Consider the following 21,399-nt stretch of genomic DNA (forward strand, 5'->3'; position numbering starts at 1 on the left):
AGAAGATTATATTTCTAAGTCTATTATTTTGAAGGTCCCAGTTTAGGCTTGGGCCCCCAGAGTTTTTCAGTTTCTGGAACGTTTACTGTACATATTCCATCTTTGGAGCTTTAGGGTCCATGCGATGGTCCTGTGACCCCTCTAGTTTCCTCTACTTCTGGACCCCTTATAGTCGGCCCTCTAGACGCATGCTTCACCCTGTGAACTATTGGTGTACCAGCTTTCCTGATTCCCTTGTACCTGTTCATCTGCTGAACCTGCTTAGCCAAACATTGTGCCGTAATATACCTGGATGATTAAACTCCTTTAAAGAAAAGTCACTCAGTTGTTTTTTCAGTCTCTTATAAATTTTGAATTCTTAATATGACAGCTAATGGTAGTTGTGATACATTTATACATCAGTAGAATTTTCTTGTACTTTTTGAAATCATTTACACATATAAAGTGTTTTTCATGTGTGAATATAGCCCCTTCTGAGTCTTTCAGTTTCATAGCTGTTTTCACGTCACAAGTCATATCTTTATTCTAAAAAGGCTGCCCAGTTGGCCTGTCTTTTGCAATTTGATATCAGTCATGGTTTATTTAGCATATATCAGTGCTGACTCTGCATAGCAATGTACAACATAAAAGGACAAAGGAGTCCTTGCTCTTGAGAAATTGCAAGTACCCTAATGTATGAATATTCATGTAAATTAAAGTTGTTGACTTTGTTGGAGGATTCACTTAGGATTATTTTAAATGCTTTATTCTAATTTAATCTGATATTTTAATGCTTTATTCTATTTGTAAACCTCTTCAACAATAGCAGTACATTTATTGAGTCTGGTCTCTAAGAAAGATTTCAGAAAAATTTGGGAGTGAGTACGACATTGTGTATCCTCCAAAGTTGACAGTCTCATTTGACAGATCTATCATATGAAGCATATCTGTGTTCTGTTGTGACAGAGGTAATGCTGTGCATTTTAAGAAACTAAGTAATATTTTTATTAAAATGAAACTTGGGTTGAAACAATATGATTGAATAGTTTCTAGTCATCTGGGTTTGGATTATTTGGAAGTTACTGGCAGTTGATGATATATATTCAAGGTTGATAGAAATTCTCTTGGTATATACTGAAAATTCTGTTAGTGTATACCTGAAAGTGGTAATGGTGTGTGAAAGCTTTAATTATAATATAAAAATACTCATATTTTTATGCTGAAACTCTGGATGTAGAAAATTGCTTCAACTGTGTCTTTATTTTTATTTATTTATTTATTTATTTGGTGTGTCTTTCTTTTTAAAGGCTTTACTTACTGCAGTAACATCTCAACACATAGAAATTCATGAAGGAACTGTACTGCAAGCTGTGAGAACATGTTACAATATCTATCTAGCAAGCAAAAATCTCATCAATCAGACAACAGCCAAAGCTACTCTTACTCAGATGCTAAATGTCATCTTTGCACGCATGGAAAACCAAGCAGTAAGTATTAAAGAGAGAGATTTAAAGAATACCACAGGCATCAAATATAGAAAAGAATTTATAGAGAAATTACAGTGAAATCTTCTGTGCTTGTAGGAAGAATGTTGTCATTTATAGTTCTACTTAGTGGAGATCTGTGGTATTATTTTGCTTTGTTTTGAGGTTTACTGACTTGTTTGACTTCAGAAAAAATATATTTTTAGTGGTTTACAAGTAGAATTTGGAAGATATTTATTGTCATCATCCTCATGGAAGTGTTTATAAATTGATAATATTTTTATTGTACTCAAGCTTAGTAGATGAGTTTAATGTAGGTATAAAACTACCTAATTTGGTCTATTCTGCTATAAAATTATTTAATCATTGAGTCCTTTAAAAATAAAATATGTATCTATATTGTGGAAATGCATTTTGGGGGGTAAGAGATCAGCCAAAGAATCATTTGTACATATTTTTAAATCGTTCAGGTCTTCATAATTACAAATCGACTTTTAACTTTTTTTTGAGCCGATTTTAAACTTCTAATATTACAGAGAGATCTCCTTTACCCCTCTTTCCTTAATGCCAGCATCTTATATAACCATATTACAATAACCAGAAACAGGAATTGGCATTTGTATATTACTGTTAAATAAACTACAGAGCCTACTTGAAGTTTACCAGTTTCCCTACACATGTCCTTTTTTTGTTTCAAGATCCAATTCAGGATCTGACTTTGTACTTAATATGAATTTAGTAGAGGATGGGGTGATGCCAAATTCCCTGAAGAACACAGGATAGCTGACAGTCCTTCTCCACAACAAAGAATAATCCTGATCTAAAATGTCAGTAGCACTGATGTTGAGAAACCCTAGTCTAGAAAGTATGGAAGTCTATAGAAAGTTTAAAGGTTTATTTTCATGCAATAACATTTATAAAAGGATATTTCTAGAGTTTCTTTAACCCCGGAATAAATAGAACTAGAGTTCAACACCATGCTTTTCTATGATTTCAAGCATGTGCTTGCTCCTCTAAACCATGGTGCAGATCTGTTGAAGTTCAGGCTGAGGGTGGGAATGCGTTGCAAGTCATAGGTTCTTCACCGCTAATTTGGAAATTGACTTTCTCATGAATGGGCTGAAGTATTGGTCTGAAAATTCTCTTCTCATTCCATCTGTGCATCTAGTCATGCCCATCAGTTTCCTTATCTGTAAAATACGAGATTTAGACCATGCGTCTTATAAGGTTCCCTACATTTTGAGCAAATTTAAATTTATTTTATAAATTCATACAATTCTGGTATTTCCACATAAACTGGACTATTACTAAGGAATATGAAATGTTCATTTTTGGCACAGTAAAGTATTTACCTTTATGGAAATTAATTCTGTGAGAGTCATTCTTACTAGGCCATGAGGCCAGAAGACATGTGTCTAAAAGCAGTAAAATGCTAAAAAATGAAATCCTGTGATTCTGATCATTACTGTTTTAGCATCTTACCAGTAAGCCAGTTTTATAGGTGGCATTGTATATATAATAATGACAAGTCTCCTAAAATAAAACTCAACATTTGTCCATACCATTTTTCATCCTTACTAAGATGACTGAGCAGAGACATTTAAGAACTCATTGCTATTTTATTTATTAAATGCAATTTTATTATTTTTTTAATTAAAAAGACATTTGAGAACATGTTATACTGAAAATCCCTCCGACTCTTGTTTCTAATTTGGTCATTTTCTAACCTCTACTCCCTATAGGTAAGTATTATTATTAACTACTTTCTTGTGTATCTACATTTTGTTTATGTATGTATGGGTAAAAATGAGCATGTGTTTTATTTCCATATCCACTTTTTCCCCTCCCTTAGTGAAACTTCTATTTGATTTTTGGAAAATCCACTATTGGTAATAATCCAGTAATTATTCTGAGGCTATTAGAATTTATTTTAGTTTTCAAATTGTTTAGGTTATACATTTACATGATTCAAACACCAAAAATAGTGAAGAGAAGATATATACTGAAAGACTTCCATCTCTGTTCTTATGTACATCCTTCTAAGAAGTAACCACTGTTATTTGTTTTTGTGTGTTTTTAGTATATTTTATGTGCTTTGCTTCTGATGGATAAAGTGTCACCTTATATATAAAGGATTTATAGTTCAGTGTAACATTATCCCTCCAAATTTTAAACAACTCATTTTACTAATATTGGAAATTATTTTATTTCTTTCCAGTTGCAGGAAGCCAAACAAATGGAAAAAGAAAGGCATCGGCAGCATCATCATCTGTTGCAGTCTCCAGTAAGCCATCATGAGCCTGAATCACCTCAACTTAGATATTTGCCACCTCAAACTGTTGATAACATGTCCCAAGAACATGAAGGGGACCTTGATTCCCATACAAATGATGTGGATAAAAGCCTTCAGGATGACACAGAACCTGAAAATGGATCTGATATTTCCAGTGCAGAAAATGAACAGACTGAAGCTGATCAGGCAACTGCAGCTGAAAGTAATCTTTTTGAGAAGGGGTTGTGGGGCATGTGTGTGTGTTAAGAGAAGAGTGTAGGCATGTGTATTTGGGAAAGAAATGTGGAAAGGGTAATATGACTTAATGGATATCAGACACATGGTAATGTGGATTTTTCCATCCTACGTGGTGAAGTTATTGACTTAAACATACAAGACACCTATTAACAATACTATGCATTTGTTAGCATCTCATGAGTAGTATGATTTATGGACTTGTTTTGGAGGAGATATATGTTACTAAACGGGGTCATGAATGTCTATTAGTGTGTTTTATAAGAACTTGAGTTTTCTTCTTAAAATTAGTTTCACAGCAAACAAAAGACCTATTTATTTAGTAAGGTTTTCTGGAATATGACTGAAAGTTTTAGGGCATCAAAATGTTACTGGTTTGGAAAAATATTATGGTCTATAAAGTACTGAAATTAAATATAAAAAGAAATCTTTTGAGTAACCAACCACCTGACATACAAAAATATTTTTATATCCTGATGTGTAGTAACCACTAAAATTGAGATGTTCTCTGATAGTATTTTTCTAAGTAAATTTATTTATTAGAAAAGAGTGGGGCGCTGGGTGGTTTGGTCGATTAAACATCTGATTCTTGGTTTTGGCTCTCTGGTTGTGATCTTACGTTCATGAGATCAAGCCCTGAGTCAAGTTGGGTTCCGTTCTTCTCGCCCAGCATGGAGTCTGCTTGAGACTTTCCCCCTCCGTCTCCCTCCCCCTCTGCTCCTCTTCCCATTCTTGTGTGCTCATTCTCTCTCTCTCAAATAAATAAATAAAAATCTTTGAAAAAGGGTCACAGGATAACAAAAATTAAGTTACATTTATTTATTTTACGAATTTGTTTTTCTAAAAATAATCACATGAAGTCATTTTTTTCTCCCAAAACATTATTTTGAGCTTTAGCTATTCTAGGGAATTTGTTTGTTCCCTTTGTTCCTTCTTAGGTTGGTATCAAAAAATGACAGAAATTCTCTTGCCTATTTACTGTATGTGTGTGGAAGTAGGATGGTTAGGGCTTAGTAACAGATTATCTGAATTCTAGATTTTTCTTTGAGAGAAGACTTCTGTAATATATTTTCAGCTCTTGAGGTTTTTTTTAACCACATCTTTTTTTTATAACAATAGTGGCATGATTGGATGCCTTTTCACTATTTTTCATAGTGCTTTACTATTTATTTTAAAAGGGATAATTTTGATAAATCCAACCATTCACAGTACTCAAGCTAATAGTAAATCTGTACTGCTTATATGATTTACAGTTTTCTAGTCTGTCCTTGCCAGAATTTCACCTACTTTTACTGTGAGTTTATAAAGGGGCTGATTGAAAGGGCTAATCCCTAATAAAGCTGAGACTTTATTTATTCCTTCATTTCTTCATTGATTCAGTAAACATTTAGCATACTGTGTCCTCGGTACTCTGTGGACTTGGAGTTAAAAAACTGTTGGAGATAAAAACATTGTTCTTAGGGTACTCATGGTCTGCCTGGGTGGTCAGGTGTATAAATGATGTATAATGGGATAAATATTCTGAAAGTGGCATGCACAAGGTAATTCTGCTGAGGAGGGTTAGGCAATACCTTTGTAGAGAAAGCAATGATGGTTTAGTTGAATCTTGTTGGATAGGAGTTGGAATTGGCTAGCTAGGAAATTTTCTGACAGAAGAAACAACATGGGCTGAGACCCAAGGAATGGAAGCATCTACTGTGTATGAAGTCACCTTATAGGATACAGAATTATAAATAAAACATAATTCACTGTGGCGTAGTAATGATTATTTTGGCCCTATAGGTGTTTTCTCCCAACAGCTGATAAAAATGAAAATTCTACCCTGAGAAGCATTGGTTAAGAGTGCTCTGGAGTTAGATTATATGCTTTGAATCACATCTTTGTCACTAATTAGTTATATGACTTTGGACATAGTGGTTAACTTCTAATGATTTCCTATGTGTAATAAATATTACTGTTACTCTAATCTATTTCTGTTAGATAATTTCTGTGAGAATTGACTCTTGATTCACTAGTTATTTTATACACATATTAGTGAGTGTGTGTATTTAGTTTTGTTGAAACTAACTTTCAGACTCTAGATATCTAATTTTAGCCAACTAGAACACAGAAATACAAAGTTTCGGGGCACCTGGCTGGCTCAGTCAGTGGAGTGTGTGACTCTTGATATTGGGGTTGTGAGTTCAAGCCCCCACGTTGGGTGTAGAGATTACTTAAAAAATAAAACCTTAAAAAAATACAAAGCTTAAGGCTGGTGGAAAAATTATCTTGTCAAAGTATTTACATGTTTTTACTCCACTAAAAATTTAAGTGTTATTATATTTGAATTTTTTATAAAGTAAGTTTATCAATTTGGTATGCTCATTTATCAGATTTCCTCTTGTGGCATTCAGTGTTTTATAGAATGTAGCAAACATAAATTAGTAGCAGTGAACAATAGGGAGGACAGGCTCTTGGAAGCCAGAATCATAAGTAGTGGTCCTTTATAGTAGTGTGAGTGGGGATGGGCTTGTTAGCACTATCAACCAATATGCTCTCTGATGCCATTTGGAGTAGGGTCCTGGATCCCAAAGCATCCCAAAGTGCTAATTGAGCCTTCCTGAGATATTTGCAGCATTTCAAAAAATCCGATGGAAATCCTATTTTTATCTGCAAGCTAACTCTGGAATGTCAAGTTTTATCAGTTTCTCTCAGGTTGTTGAGAAGTACTGATGGGCTTTTCAATCTGTTTTTGATTGTTAAATTGGGGGATGAATTCTTTTTTACTTATTAAATTTAGTTTTACATTGGATATGTAGATTCTTTGGGGGGAAGAAATAGTAGAGAAGGGATGGAAAGCATTGGTGGACTCCCAGATAGCCTATGTCTTTTCTTCAAGGACCTCAAAAATATTAAGGCACAACAATGAGCTTGTTATTATTGATGAACTGAATTAATCAATGTAGGCTCTAATTACATTTAACATATACTTAGAGTGTCAAATGTGTTAGATATGTTTCATTCAAAATACTTTAACATCAAAAACTGATGTAATGTATGGTGATTAACATAACATAAAATTAAAAAAAAAATATTTTAAAATGTTTGGCTCCTAAAGGAATAATCTAGAAAATTTACTTATGTTGAATCATCATTTAGTAGTTTGTCAGGTAAATCATTTTTTAAATTGACTTGAATTTATAAAATATTTTAAATTTGGTTTAGTTATGAATTGTGAAGGTTTAACTTGTAATCTCTTCTAGTTTCATGTATCTATTATGTTTTCTTTTATTCTTAGTTTTTAAGGAAAGTTTTTAAATTTTAAATGTTTAGTAAAGTTTCCAAAAAAATTAAAATAATGCTTTCTTGGATTTTTCTTTCTTAAAGCGTTATCTAAAAATGACATATTATATGATGGAGAAAACCATGACTGTGAGGAAAAGCCACAAGACATTGTACAGAGCATTGTAGAAGAAATGGTGAACATCGTTGTTGGAGGTAGTGTATTTCACTCAAAATTAGTTTTTTCTCTTTGATATTTCATCCCACTATGGAGGTTATTTATATAATGTATGGAGCAAAAATACAAGCTTTCTCAGCTTAGAGTGTGTGTATAGAAAAAAATATTTAAACATCTTTAGTTATAGAAGAGTTACTCCCTTTTTTCTCCAGGTTCAGTTATAATCTTTTATAAAAACCCATTATTCCCCTACCGCACTAAAAAAAAGTTGATGCCATTTCATGTTTTTGTTTTTGTGTTTGGTGGCAGAGATATATTTTTTATCCTCCTAAATGTTCTAAACTTTATAAACTAGAAAGTAATTGAAATTGATTTGGTTTTGAGTATGCATATCGTTTTTTGAAAAATCACGCTTTCTTATACCTTTATTATCACAACCGATGTATAGTTGATATAGGGCCAGTTTCTATCTTATGGATTGTATTATAAAGATGTCTTAAAGTTTGTTAGGAATTTAACTCACATTTTCCATAAATAATATTATTTATAGAGAGGATTAGATTTGAGACCAATCCACTGAAGTTTATTTAATTCGTGGTATCTTGCACAGGACTAAGCATAGTACCTTGTTACATATACTTCTAGATGTATGATTAAATGTACAGTTTGGCTCTTGAATGAGAATAATACTGTTCCAGCAATACCTAACTCCCACTTACAACATCATTTCTAAGAATATATTTTCTCCTTTAATGCAACACTAGAACCAGGCATTCATCTGATTGCCTTCTCGTTTTCTCATCTTTTCATTCAGCAAATACTAAGGAAGTGCGTACAGTTGTGTGGCACTGTAGGAGGATACAAAAATTAATCCAAGATAGACCATGCTCTGGAAGAAGGGGGTTCTGGAAAGTATGTATGTAAGACTAATAACAAGGTATAAAGTGATAAGTGCCATTACAAAGAAACAGCTAACATCCTATTAAAATTCAGGAAAAAAGTGATGATTTCCAGCTAAAATGATCCAAAAGGGCTTCATGTAGGAGATGACACTTGAACTTAGACTATATGGATTCACACAGGTATGGGGAGTGGTATTTGATGTATTGGAAGCTCTATTGGCTCAAGTATAGAGGAGAGGACTTCAGCCAAACTAACCACCTGGGAATTGGCAGGTGGTGGTTTGGCTGAAGTATAAAGTAAAGTATGTGATATCATATAATAGAAACTACAGCTAAAGAAATCTTGAGCAAACTTACTAATTAAAGGTTTAAGATTTTAGACTTCATTCCATCGTAAAATGAGTTACCATTAAGGATCTTTAAACTAAGAGATAGAATGATTAGAATTATGTTTTAAGAAACTAAGTGGGAAAGTAGAAAGTACAGTAGGAGACCAGTGCAGTAATGGAATCCTCAATAGGACAGAAACAGTGGAAATGGAGAGGGAAACGTGAATGAGAAGTCAGATAATGAATGTTAAATCAAGAAGACTTTGCAACTGATTAAATACCTAGGTGGGAAAGAGAAATTACAAGGTTTGTCGAAGATCCCCAAGAATACCCCAGGGTTTTGTGATTCACTAGAAGGACTGACAGGATTCATCATATAGTTAACGCTCACCACTAAAATTTTTACCATGTAAAGGTACAGTACAAAATCATCAAAGAGAAAAGGCATATGAGGCAACATCTGGAAGAAATCAGGTGCACACTTCAGGAATCCTATCTTAGTGAAGTCACACAGGAGGTTCTTAATTCCTCCACATCAGATTGTGAGTATTGTGAGTATACTACCAGGGCAGCTCATTAGCCTCAGTACCCAAAGTTATGTCTGCTCCCTTTACTTACATATACCCTAATTTCAGATTTCCAGAAAGAAAGCTGGTTTTCAGCATAAACCACATTATTTGTGCAAATGGCTTAGGCACAGTGAGGCACTCTTACTAGTTCTGGGAATAGTGGGAACCCTCCCAAAATGTAAGTTCCTGGGTGCCAGCCAAAGGCCAGCCTTGAAAGCAGGCCTTTCTAAGGATAGGCAGTCTCAGGCCTGCTGTGTTAACTCCTCTCTGCATGGGTGGTCTGCCAGTTTCTCAGCCTAAATGGGTAGGTGGATGCTTTAGAACTGGTAGAATTAAATCATGTTGGAGAAGTTGGCTTGGGGAAAAAAGTACTAATTTTTATTTTGACATACTAAATTTGACCTTTTAGTGTACCATCCATGTGGGAATTTTATGAACTACATAATAGAAATATAGAAGTCTGCCCTAAGATATCAAGGCAGGTGCTATAGATGGGAGTCATTCTGTTAAAATTAATAGTTGAAGCCATAAAATCATTGAATGAGAAAGTATAGAGACTAAAGAAGAGGCCATGATCTTGGGGAGTATGAATTTAAAAACAAACCAAAACCCTGTAAACTTACAATCAGGGAAGAAAGAGCATTATGTGTCCATGCATTTTTTAAAAGTTTAATAATATATAAGAAGGGATGGCAGATTATATTCCATGAACCAAATTTGGCCCGTTGCCTATTTTTGTAAATAATGTTTTCTTGGAACACATGCTCGTTTATGTTTTGCCTATAGTGGCTGTCTTTGCACTACAAAAGTAGAGTTGAGTAGTTGGAACAGACCATATGGTCTGCAAAGCCTAAAATGTTTACTAACCGGCCCTTTTGCAAAAAAAAACTTTACCAGTCTCGAATACATACCAATTCAGAGTGTGAAGTGAAATTTCTCTCATTTTTCTGCAACTTTTTACTCAGAGCATTTTCATACCTAGAGAAAAGTCCAAAGAATAGTACAATGAACACCTGTATGCCCTTTCTCTAGATTCACTAGTTGTTAAGAATTTTGGTACATATGTTTTATGTATCTTTAAATGGATGTACACACACACATACATGTATGTAAATATGTGAGTTTTGTTCATCTTTGCTGAGCCTTTTAAAAATTGGTTATATATATCTTGATACTTCTAAATACTTCAGCATATATCTTCTAAGAATAAGGGCATTCTCATACATAACCATCATTCATTTTCACACCTAAGAAAATTAACACTATTTCAAGAATATCTAATATAATACTACATTTTAAAATGTTCCCAAATTCTCAAAATGTCTCTCTTATATGCTTTTTTTTTTTTCCTTTTTGAAGTATGGGATCTCAGTACACTTGCTGCATTTGATTCTGTCTCTTTGGTCTTGTTAGTTTAGAGCAAGTCCTCTTGCCTCTTCCCCCATCTTTCATAACATTTACCTTTTTTTAAAAAGTATGATATTGTCCTGTAGAATGTTACACATTTTGAGTTGATATGACAGTTTCCTGATTTAGATTAAATGTATTTGGCAAGAATACTGCATAGTTAATGTTGGTGCTTCTTATTACATCATGTTATGTTAACTGGAGCATAACAAGTTACCCCTGTTAGTGATAATGTTTGATCACTTGGTTAAGAGGATGACCACCGGGTCTCTTCATTGTAAGGGAGCATTTTTTCCTTTATATCTATAGTTGACCCTTCAACGAGTGACATGGATTGAAACTACATGGATCCACTATATGTGGATTTTTCCCCCCATAAATACAGTCCTGTGAATGTATTTTCTCTTTTTTAATAATTTTCTTAGGATTTTTTTCTTAGTTTACTTGACTGTAAAAATACAGTATATAATACATGTAACATACAAAATATGTGTTAAACGACTGTTTATGTAAGGCTTCTGGGCATCAGGTAGTCAAGTTTTGGGGGAGTCGGAAGTTACACAGCTTTTCAACTACATGAGGGGTTGGCACCCCTACCCCATGTTTTTCAAGGGTCAACTGAAATATGAAATGAGTAATCTGAAAGTGATACTTCGAGATCATAGAAGGATCCATCCACTTAGTGGTTTTAGCATCCATTGATGATCCTTGCCAAGTTCACTTGGCAAAAAGATCATTTATACAAGGATAGGAAAAATCTCTGGCCATCTTTACAATCTACCAGGAACCATGTAGGCTTTATAAAGTTTTATGATTGTCTTATTTTTTCTTCCTTTATTGTATTACTTTCACCTTGAAAAGCATATGCCAGTTTGCCTTGGAGCCAATTATTAGTTATAAATTACAAGAAGGGACAGTCTTTTTGTTTGCTTTTATTACTACTAATTGAATACATTAACCTCCTCTCAGATTCCCTTTGTTCTTTCTACTTAGCCTTTTTCTAAAAACATTTTCTTATTTAAATTTAACATATATTACTGGTTTCAGAGGTACAGGCCTGTGATTCATCAGTCTTATATAACACCCAATGCTCATTACATCATGTGCCCTCCTTAATGTCCATCACCCAGTTAACCCTGTCCCTCCACCCCTCGCCCCTCCAGCAACCTTCAGTTTGTTTCCTGTGATTAAGAGTCTCTTATGGTTTGTCTCCCTCTCTGGTTTCGTCTTGTTCTATTTTTTTCTCTCTTTCCTATGATCCTCTGTTTTGTTCTTAAATTCCACATATCAGTGAGATCATATGATAATTGTCTTTCTCTGATTGATTTATTTTGCATAGCATAATACCCTCTAGTTCCATCCATGTCGTTGCAAATGGCAAGATTTCATTTTTTTGATGGCTAAGTAATATTCCAGTGTGTGTGTGTGTGTGTGTGTGTGTGTGTGTGTGTACACACACACACCACATCTTCTCTATCCATGCATCTGTCGATGGACATCTGGGCTCTTTCCATTGTTTGGCTATTATGGACATCGCGACTATAAACATTGGGGTGCAGGTCCCCCTTTGGATTACTACATTTCTGTCTTTGGGGTAAATACCCAGTAGTGCAGTTGCTGGGTCGTAGGGTAGCTCTATTTTCAACTTTTTGAGGAACCTCCATACTGTTTTCCAGAGTGGCTGCACCAGCTTGCATTCCCACCAACAGTGTAGGAGGGTTCCCCTTTCTCCGCATCCCCGCCAACATCTGTCATCTCCTGACTTGTTAATTTTAGCCATTCTGACTGGTGTGAGGTGGTATCTCATTGAGGTTTTGATTTGGATTTCCCTAATGCCAAGTAATGTTGAGCATTTTTTCATGTGTCTGTTGGCCATTTGGATGTCTTCTTTGGAGAAATGTCTGTTCGTGTCTTATGCCCATTTCTTGATGGGATTATTTGTTCTTTGGGTGTTGAGTTTGGTAAGTGCTTTTTAGATCTTGGATACTAGCCCTTTATCTAATACATGATTTTTTTCCCTTAGTTTTTAAAAGTCCTTTTTATATTAGGGTTCTGTGACATATTTTACAAATATTTTCTCTCAGTTTATTATTTGCCCAAGTCTTTTAATTTTGATATGGTGTATTTTTGCTCTGCAAAATTTTTTTTAAAAAAATTCTGTTCATGAATGCCTGTATACATATTTTAAAATCTAAATGGGAACCTACTACACTCTCTGTTTTATAATCTGCTCTTTCACATTCTGTAGTTCCCATTTTATGTCAGTTTCTAATTCATTACATAGATGGTCCATAATTTATTTAAATAATCTCCTATTGCTAACATTTAGATTATTTCCAAGTTTTTGCTTTTTTATAAACACTGCTCTGAGGAGCATTCTTGTTATTGATATCTTTTAACACTTTAGAATAAATTTATAAAAAAGGAATACTTTAAAAAAATACTTTGATCAAGGCATATGGGCATTTAAATTTATATAATCTTTGTTTAATATCACTTTACTAGATGGATTATATCTTACTGTTGTAATTTGTGTTTCTTTGATGACTTGCAGGGAGTAGTCATTATTTTTGTAGGTAAATATTGGCAGTTTCTTGGTTATACTTTTCTGAATTGCCTATTCATGACTTGCCTGTTTTTCCTTTTTTGGGTTTTTTTGTTCTTCTTTTATGGTTTATTCACATCAAGAAATTAGCCCTTATTCAATGTATTGTAAATATTTTTTTCTAGTCTTTGTTTTGCTTTCATTTTGTTTAGCCTTTGCATATGTTATTGTTCTGAGCAGATATTTGACCACACGTAGAAAATGTAATAAATATTGTCCTTTTTTTCATGAAATCTGTTTTTGCCTTGCTTAGAATGGATTTTACCACCCTAAAATTACAGAAATATTCTGCCATACACTTTTCTAATACTTCTTATTTTTTGAATTTAGATCTTTAATTCATCTGAAATGGTTATATTGAATCCTCCTTTCCCAATTAATTTGAAATGCCAGTTTTATCCTACGTGATTCTGCTTGAGTTTTCTGTACGGTAACATTGAGCTATTTATTGTATCCATTGTTGAATTGTTTAAAATATTTTAATTTTATAGTACACTTTGATCTTTGTAGTGCAAGTCCCCCCACCTCTGCCAATTCTTTTAAACGTCTATTAAATGTATTCTTCTACATGACTTTAAAACCAGTTTATTAAGTTAAAAAAAAAAGTTTATTTAGTGATTTAGAATTGTATTGTGTTTATAAGTTAACTTGGGGAGATATATCTTATTTGAAGTATTGAACCTTCTTATCCAGAAGTATAAATTCATTCAGTCAGATCTTTTATATAAGTCACTTAGTAAAATTTCATTGTTTTCTTCCTTTTGCTCTTGCACATTCCTGTTTAATTATTTCTATGTTTTTTGTTTTAGTTTCGATAGTATTTTGGATGACTTTTTTTCTCACTTCCTAACTTACTTTTTTTTAACAGTTTTTATTTAATGTTGTATATAAAATTACTTTATTCCTGCATCTTCTCAATTGTTTCTGCCTTATATTCGCCCTTTTTCCTTTCCTACTTGGTGAGATTTGGCTTTACGTTCAAGGATCTTTTTGCTGTCTCTGTCCAGTGTTAGTCTAGTGTTGACCACGTTGCTAGAGTGAATGCCCACATGGACAGTTGTACCATGAGCCTTGTCTCGTGGTACTCATTCAGTGTAGATGATGTATTTCTTCCTGTAAACCTGGACTACTTTGTCAATTTGCTGATCTTTGTGGTATCCTCGCACAAATTGTACTTCATCATCCTTTTGAATGGGCATGGATTGAATGTTGTACTTCTGTCTCAGCTTTTTGGAAAGGAGGGAAGACATCATCTTCCTGTGAATGTGGGAAGGTGCATTGAAATGCCTTTTACTCTTCTTGCTCCAGTCAGAAGTCACAAAGGGATTGAACTTCATTTTGGTTGCTGGCACTTCAGCAAAGGCCTCGAAAAGCTCCCACTTCCTAATTTAATTGGAATATAGAAAAACTGTCATTTTTCCCTATTTATCTTATACTTATTCACCTTCTAAACTCATATTGTTTCTAAAACTTTATTTCGTTATCTTGGGTTTTTCTAGGTGAATAATGTATTTTGTCTGTTCTTTTACAGTATTTATTCCTCATTTTTGTTCTTTTGTTTCTGTTATAGAACATTTGTTTGAACCTCTAGAAAATATTGAATAGTGTTAATGATGGCAAGGAACCTCACTTTGTTTTTAACATTACTGTTGTATTTCACCAGTAAGTTTGATAATTGCTGTTGTTTTTTTGGAGGATACTCTATCAAATTAAGTATATGAGTGTGTGTGTGTGTGCCTGGATGTGATTTTACTTTTGTTTTTTAAGTCAGGATTGACTTGAATTTTTTCATACCAGTGAAAAATACTAGATCAACAATTATGAAAACTTACTGGTAAATATAGCAGTAATGTTAAAAACATTACATTTATCTCTTGTTTATATTTTCCCTAGTAATTTCAATGGGATTCATCAAAGGAGAAGTTAATTTTTAGTGGACTCAATTTACCACCTTGAAAACAGAAGTCTGCACTTATATTTAGGAGACAATTAGAGAGGGAGAATTAGAGGAGAAAACATAGAGAATAATAACTCTATTAAGTACTTTTTGTGTATCCCAAATGATTTTATGTGCTTTACTTCAATTTATTCACTTAATCCTCCCCAAACACTGGGATATTTAGGTGCTGTTACTATTTCCTTTTTTACAATGAGAAAATTGAGAAATTTTAAGTTAACTTGTAGGAAGCAGTAAAGTGAAGAATGTTTTCAGTTCTTTTGAGAAATTTCCTAGGAAGGGAGGAAGGAAAGTATCATCAATGAATATTGATTATTCCTCTCAGAAATGTGAAAAAAGGAGAAAAATGGACAGTTGGAGAGGTGTAGCAAGAGTTGAAGGAAGACTTTTTTTTTCAGTGAAAAGATTTGAATATGTTAATAAGTATTGGAGAAGATTCAGTCATTTACATGAAATTGAAAATGTAATGTTGCAAGAAAAAACTTGAGTTGGGGGAAGATATTAATGAATGCAAGAAGAGATGGGTTTGAGGGTGAATGAATAGTTCACTTTAGAAGTACAAAGGAGTATTTTTTCCCCTAAAATGAGAGGAAAGAGAAAGATTATTGTTGATGTCAGGGAACTTTATGGTGGGACAAGGGAGACTGAAGTAGCCTATGTTAAGTTACCTACTTCTTAGCTAAGGTAATTTGTTTGCTTGTTTGTTAAGGGAAGGTGGAAGAGGGGCAGTGGGAGGAGATGTGACTGGGTATTGACAGAAAATGGAATAAGTGCTTTGAGGGACAATTATCATTTTCTGATAATCATTATTAAATTTTTTATGACTTTTTCCAGAGAACTCTTTGCATATTAAACATTTTTATATATGTAAGATATATATAATAAATAATATGTCTTTTAAAAACTGTAGCAGTATTTAGCACATTAATACATATGTATTATGCATATTAAATATATATTAAAAGTTGTAATAGTATTAAGCATGTCTAATATCAGCATGTTAAAGATCCAAAAGGTCCACTAGGAAAACTGTTTTGTGTAATGCAGAGTTTCCCAAATATATTTTATCAATGAATATCTTTTTCATGTACCAGTTGTTAATTGTAAAACATACTTTGAAATCATCCAGTTTAATCTATCCAGGGTGTTCTAATTTGGAGAGCAGAAAGCAGCTTCAGAGTTGGGACACCAGATACACTCTTTTCATTACTGAATTAGTCAAAAATTGGGCATGTGTTATCAGTTATAGACAAAATAATAGCTACCACTAATTTAGAATTAGTTGTTCTTTATGTATTGTGCCTATGTAGGGTATGTGTGTTTTGGTGATTCCTCATGAACATTATCATCTTTGTTGCTGATGAAGAAACTGATGCAAAGAAAGATGAAATAAATTATCCAGTTAAATGGGGAGACATGATTGAAACACAGGTCTTTCATACTCCAAAATCTGCTCCTTATAGTATAGTATGTTTCCTTTGCTTATGGTTCTCTTGTAATTGGTAGCATGAAATGAGCAATTTTCTGCCAGATGGCTGAGTTATGGCCACAGATAAGTATTTCTTTTTTTTAAATAACATACATTACACCTAGAATAGTTATGAAACCAGATATTATTTGCATTATCTCTTTGTTCTACTGGAAGTCATTTATTTCTGTTCATATTAATTAAAAGTATGATTACTCAGAGTGACATGCTGAAAAATATTCAGGGGTGTAGCCATTTTTTCCATATCTGTGTCTTAAGAATATATTATTAGAGTTATTAATAGGTATTCTAAAATGAGGAAGAGGGGCTCATGGTAAAATAAATTTTGGAAACCCTGCATATTATATATTCCCTTTAGAGAGCAAATTAAAAAATGTAATAAAGAAAGCTATTTCCCAGCATATCTCTAACTTACTTGATAATGGGATATTTTTTTGAAGAATCTCTGTTAACATCTTAAGGCATTAGCATTCATTAGAACCAAGTTTAGTAAATGATAATATAGACCAAAAGTAAGCTTCTGTTTGGGCACATACCAGTTAGCCTTTGATCAGCTGAATGTGTTTCCTAGCTAGAGCTACTCAAGGATTATATTTGGATGTATTCCAAATGCATACTTACTACTAAGTATGCTAACCTTTAAATGGTGCCAATACATACTGTTTCACATTGCTTTTTTGCCACTGTTGCGTTTTAAATACTCTTTATGCTTTTTCAGTACACTTGAGTTAAGTCAGATATATTTGCATGGTTTTTTTATTCTTACCATTTTAGATATGGGAGAAAGGACTACTATAAATGCAAGTGCAGATGGCAACATTGGAAGTATAGAGGATGGTAGCGACAGTGAAAATATTCAAGCAAATGGAATTCCAGGAACACCAATTTCTGTTGCATATACACCGTCTTTACCTGATGACAGATTGTCTGTCTCTTCCAATGATACTCAGGTATAAATGGGGGGCAGGGGGTATCCAGTTAATCTTATAGATTTATAGGCTACCAGCACCTTGTGGTGAATATATCTAGTGATATATAGTGAATATGCTGGCTGATTATAATTTGGGAAAATAAAAACTTGGGTTTTTCTTATTGATATAAATCAAAGCAGTTTATTCCCTGAATATTGATAGTTAACTTTCCAACTCTAAGCTGTTTCATATATATTCACATCTTCTCTGTGCTCCCCCCTATTGAAATTGGATTTAAAAAGAGCTTTTGGGTATTGACAGAAAATGGAGTAAGTGCTTTGAGGGACAATTATCATTTTCTGATAATCATTATTAAATTTTTTATGACTTCTTCCAGAGAATTCTATTTTTATCATATATTCACAGGACAATTCTAGTATCATTTGATGAAAACGAACTTTTAGAAATCTAGGGAACTTCATCTTACTTTCATTCACAGCTACAATGAAATCTATACTATGGTAGTGACAGGTTCTCCTCATCCTCCCCACCCTATATTTAGTGTGTTCTTATTTTAGATAAGGGAGTCCTACCCTAAATCATCGCCCTATGTATAAGATTCAGCTTTCTTGGCTTTGTTGACTTTCATCAGTTAACAACTTTTAAACATTGCCTTGACAATTTCTGTTGTTTTATGTCTCTCTGCACAGAGTAGATAAAACATCAAATAGAACAAAAACATAAAACACCCAATGACAGGTAGTGGAAAGCATGGTCTAGGCCATGGATGAGATATCTTGTCAGGGCATTATGTGCTCAATTTTGTTAGTAATGATATGAACTGGATAAATTTCCAGAGTTTTTTTGGTGGCAAAGAGAGAATATTTTTAAAGAATTTATTTTTGGGGGTGCCTGGGTGGCGCAGTCAGTTGAGCTTCTGCCTTCGGCTCAGGTGATGATCCTGGGGTCTTGGGATCAAGCCCTGCATCGGGCTCCCTGCTCAGCGGGGAGTCTGCTTCTCCCTCTCCCTCTGCCACTCCCCCGTTTGTGCTCTCTCTCTTTCTCCCTCTGTTAAATAAATAAAAATCTTTATTTAAAAAAAAGAATTTATTTTTTAAGGTATTAATTTATTGCTGGGAAGGAAGGTGGTATGTCAGATTAAAGAGAAACAGTATGGCAATTCCTCATCAGGTTTCTCTTCCAACAGAACCCCCTCCATTAATTACTGAACTGAATAAAATAAATGTCTTTATTTACATGGTATGTTAACTTGTTTAGGAATCTGGAAATTCTTCAGGACCTTCACCTGGTGCTAAGTTTTCCCACATTTTACAAAAGGATGCCTTTCTAGTATTCAGGTCATTGTGTAAACTGTCCATGAAACCACTGTCAGATGGACCACCAGATCCAAAGTAAGTCATTAGCTATTCTGCTTGACAAATACAGTTTTTTAAGCTTGAAACTTACTTACTATAAGGTAGTCTTTGGATTTTCTTTTGTTCTTCTTGCCCCATAGAACTCTCAAAAAAATTATTTTAGGGTTATTTTGCTTTTTAAAAAATGTATTTGAAAAACGGTGAGTTCGAAAATTGCTAGATACCTTACACTGTTTCCCAAAGCATACCAACAGTATTAGAGAATTGTGCCTAGTTGAACAATTGAGAGAATTCTTATTTCAGTATCATGAGTAACTTTGGAGTAAGTGTAGCCCTGTTACATTTAGCCTCATGCCAAGTTTCTGAAAACTACCAGTTGAAAGGTAATAAAGCCTAAGAGAAATAAATTTTTAAAATTTATAATGAAAGATACTCCATGTTCATCAAGGTCTGAAAAATGCTTGGATGTGATACCTTTCTCTGTGGGAAGCAGGAAGTACTTTGAGATAGGACTCACTTGTCTGATTCCTATCAAATATATTAGTTTAAGTCATAAGTCACCAAATATCTTTCATTTCATATGAGTCAAATGTAACTAATTCTTGCTTGAGACTGAGTTTGGGCAGTATTGGAGAGCCATGCCTCCCTAATGTTGCAGCATGGTGTAATACAGCATGACAATTTAGCAGAACTTTCTGGAGAGAGAAATCTTAGAGGTGGCTTTGCCTGAGTGTCTTGGTGAAAAGGATATTGAAATGGGGGAAAATGTAAGCACTACTTCATTTTTTAAAAACTCTAGAGCATTTTGGTTTCTAAATGTCACCTAAGAAGAAAGATGAGAGACGGTTACAATATTTATTAAGTTTGGGGAGAAAAGAAAAACTTTGTAAGTTTTGGGAAACCACATTTGTTCTATTTTCTATAGTTTTATTTTGTCACATTGTACTGATTCAATGGGAAACATCTTTTAAGCCCTAAACCTAAAATTCTAAAATCTTTTTAGATTTTAGAGTCCTGAGAGTCAGAAATATAACACTGATTTTCCTTAATTTTGAAAATACAAACTCTACAGAAGAAGGATGAAGGCTGTTCAGATTGCAATATAAAGTTGGCTGTACCCTATGTATGTTATAAGAATATATTCAAAATTTTTTCAGTTTCTTATTTTCACTATGACAGGAAAAATAACATCTCATTCCAAATTGTTGAAGACTTACTTTAAGGAGGAAATAACTTAAGAATTTAGTGTTATTGCTGGAGCGCCTGGGTGGCTCAGAAGCGACTGCCTTCGGCTCAGATCATGATCCTGGAGTCCCGGGATCGAGTCCCGCATGGGCTCCCTGCTCGGCGAGGAGCCTGCTACTCCCTCTGACCCTCCCCCCTCTCATGTGCTCTCTCTGTCTCTGTCTCTCTCTCTCTCATTCTCACTCTCTCAAAATAAATGAATAAATCTTTAAAAAAAAGTCATCTTTAAAAAAAAAAAGAATTTAGTGTTATTGCTGAAGGCCATCTTTGCCATGATTTAAAAATGTTATTAACCTTAAAAGTCTCAGATGTTTACTTTTCCAAATCAACTGTTTAAAAATGTTATTTGAAAACATATTAATAAGCAGAAAAAGAATTCTTTAAAGTGCCCAAAATGAAAAGAAAACAAAAGAAAATACATGATTTTAAGGAGTACTTTATGGCGGGGGGCTTTCCTTTAGTACTATATAAAGAGTAATCTAGTTTTGGAGAGCTACAATCTTTAATATTACAAAGGATTCTTATGAGGAATAATGTAAATTAATTATCCTCCCACTCAGTAGACTTAAACCAAACATTAGGAAATTTGAACATAAAAAAACCTTTTTGGTCATCAGGAACATTAAACATTAGAATTGAATACAGAAGAAATCAAATTTTCCACCTCTAGAACCTGTTCATTTTCCAAGAGAGAATATGTAGTTCCTATCTTGAATGATTTTTTTCCCCAAAATTAATGACTTGTAGTTACATAATTTTCTTTTTTGCCTTTCTTCTCTTGATATTTTGTGATCTTGCTAAGATGATGTTCCAGGAAATGTTCGTTAAGCTTGAATTATAATTTGAAACTACCCCGTGAAAATCTGCAGGCCTGAAATTTCTAGCTTCTTTTGCCTATAAAAGTGTACTTGATTGTGTCATAAGACAATCATTTAATCATTTCTTCATTAAATAATGCCTTATAGAGAGTAGGTACTTAATAAACGTTTAGATGGGTGCATGAATAAATCCATGAGTTATATTGAGCACTTACTATGTACAAGGCATTTTGTTAGAGCTGGGGATACAAAAATAAAACCTACAACAAAAATTTATGTGCAGGTTGTAATAACTACTGGAATTGAGCAGAAAAGACAATTAACTAGACTAGGAAATAGTCGTAATATAAAAGTCTTGGAAG

General features: G+C 33.7%; 1 protein-coding gene and 1 pseudogene across 5 annotated transcripts in view; one reads left to right on the top strand and one right to left on the bottom strand.

Annotated features, from left to right (window-relative positions):
* ARFGEF1 (ARF guanine nucleotide exchange factor 1) overlaps positions 1–21,399 on the top strand; it is a 148,008-nt gene that overhangs the window by 58,241 nt on the left and 68,368 nt on the right. For all 5 annotated transcript variants that reach the window (XM_028113260.2, XM_088022806.1, XM_028113276.2 and 2 more), the window contains exons 5-9: positions 1,287–1,466; positions 3,682–3,958; positions 7,357–7,467; positions 17,462–17,637; positions 18,877–19,010. In XM_028113260.2, the coding sequence (XP_027969061.1) occupies positions 1,287–1,466; positions 3,682–3,958; positions 7,357–7,467; positions 17,462–17,637; positions 18,877–19,010 (878 nt within the window). The remainder of the gene's footprint in view (positions 1–1,286; positions 1,467–3,681; positions 3,959–7,356; positions 7,468–17,461; positions 17,638–18,876; positions 19,011–21,399) is intronic.
* LOC114216690 (large ribosomal subunit protein uL24 pseudogene) lies at positions 14,140–14,578 on the bottom strand (annotated as a pseudogene).

This window comes from Eumetopias jubatus, unplaced genomic scaffold (assembly GCF_037043125.1).
Source record: "Eumetopias jubatus isolate StellerSeaLion01/CBP00866 unplaced genomic scaffold, mEumJub1_p1.0 scaffold_4, whole genome shotgun sequence".
Lineage (NCBI taxonomy): Eukaryota > Metazoa > Chordata > Mammalia > Carnivora > Otariidae > Eumetopias > Eumetopias jubatus.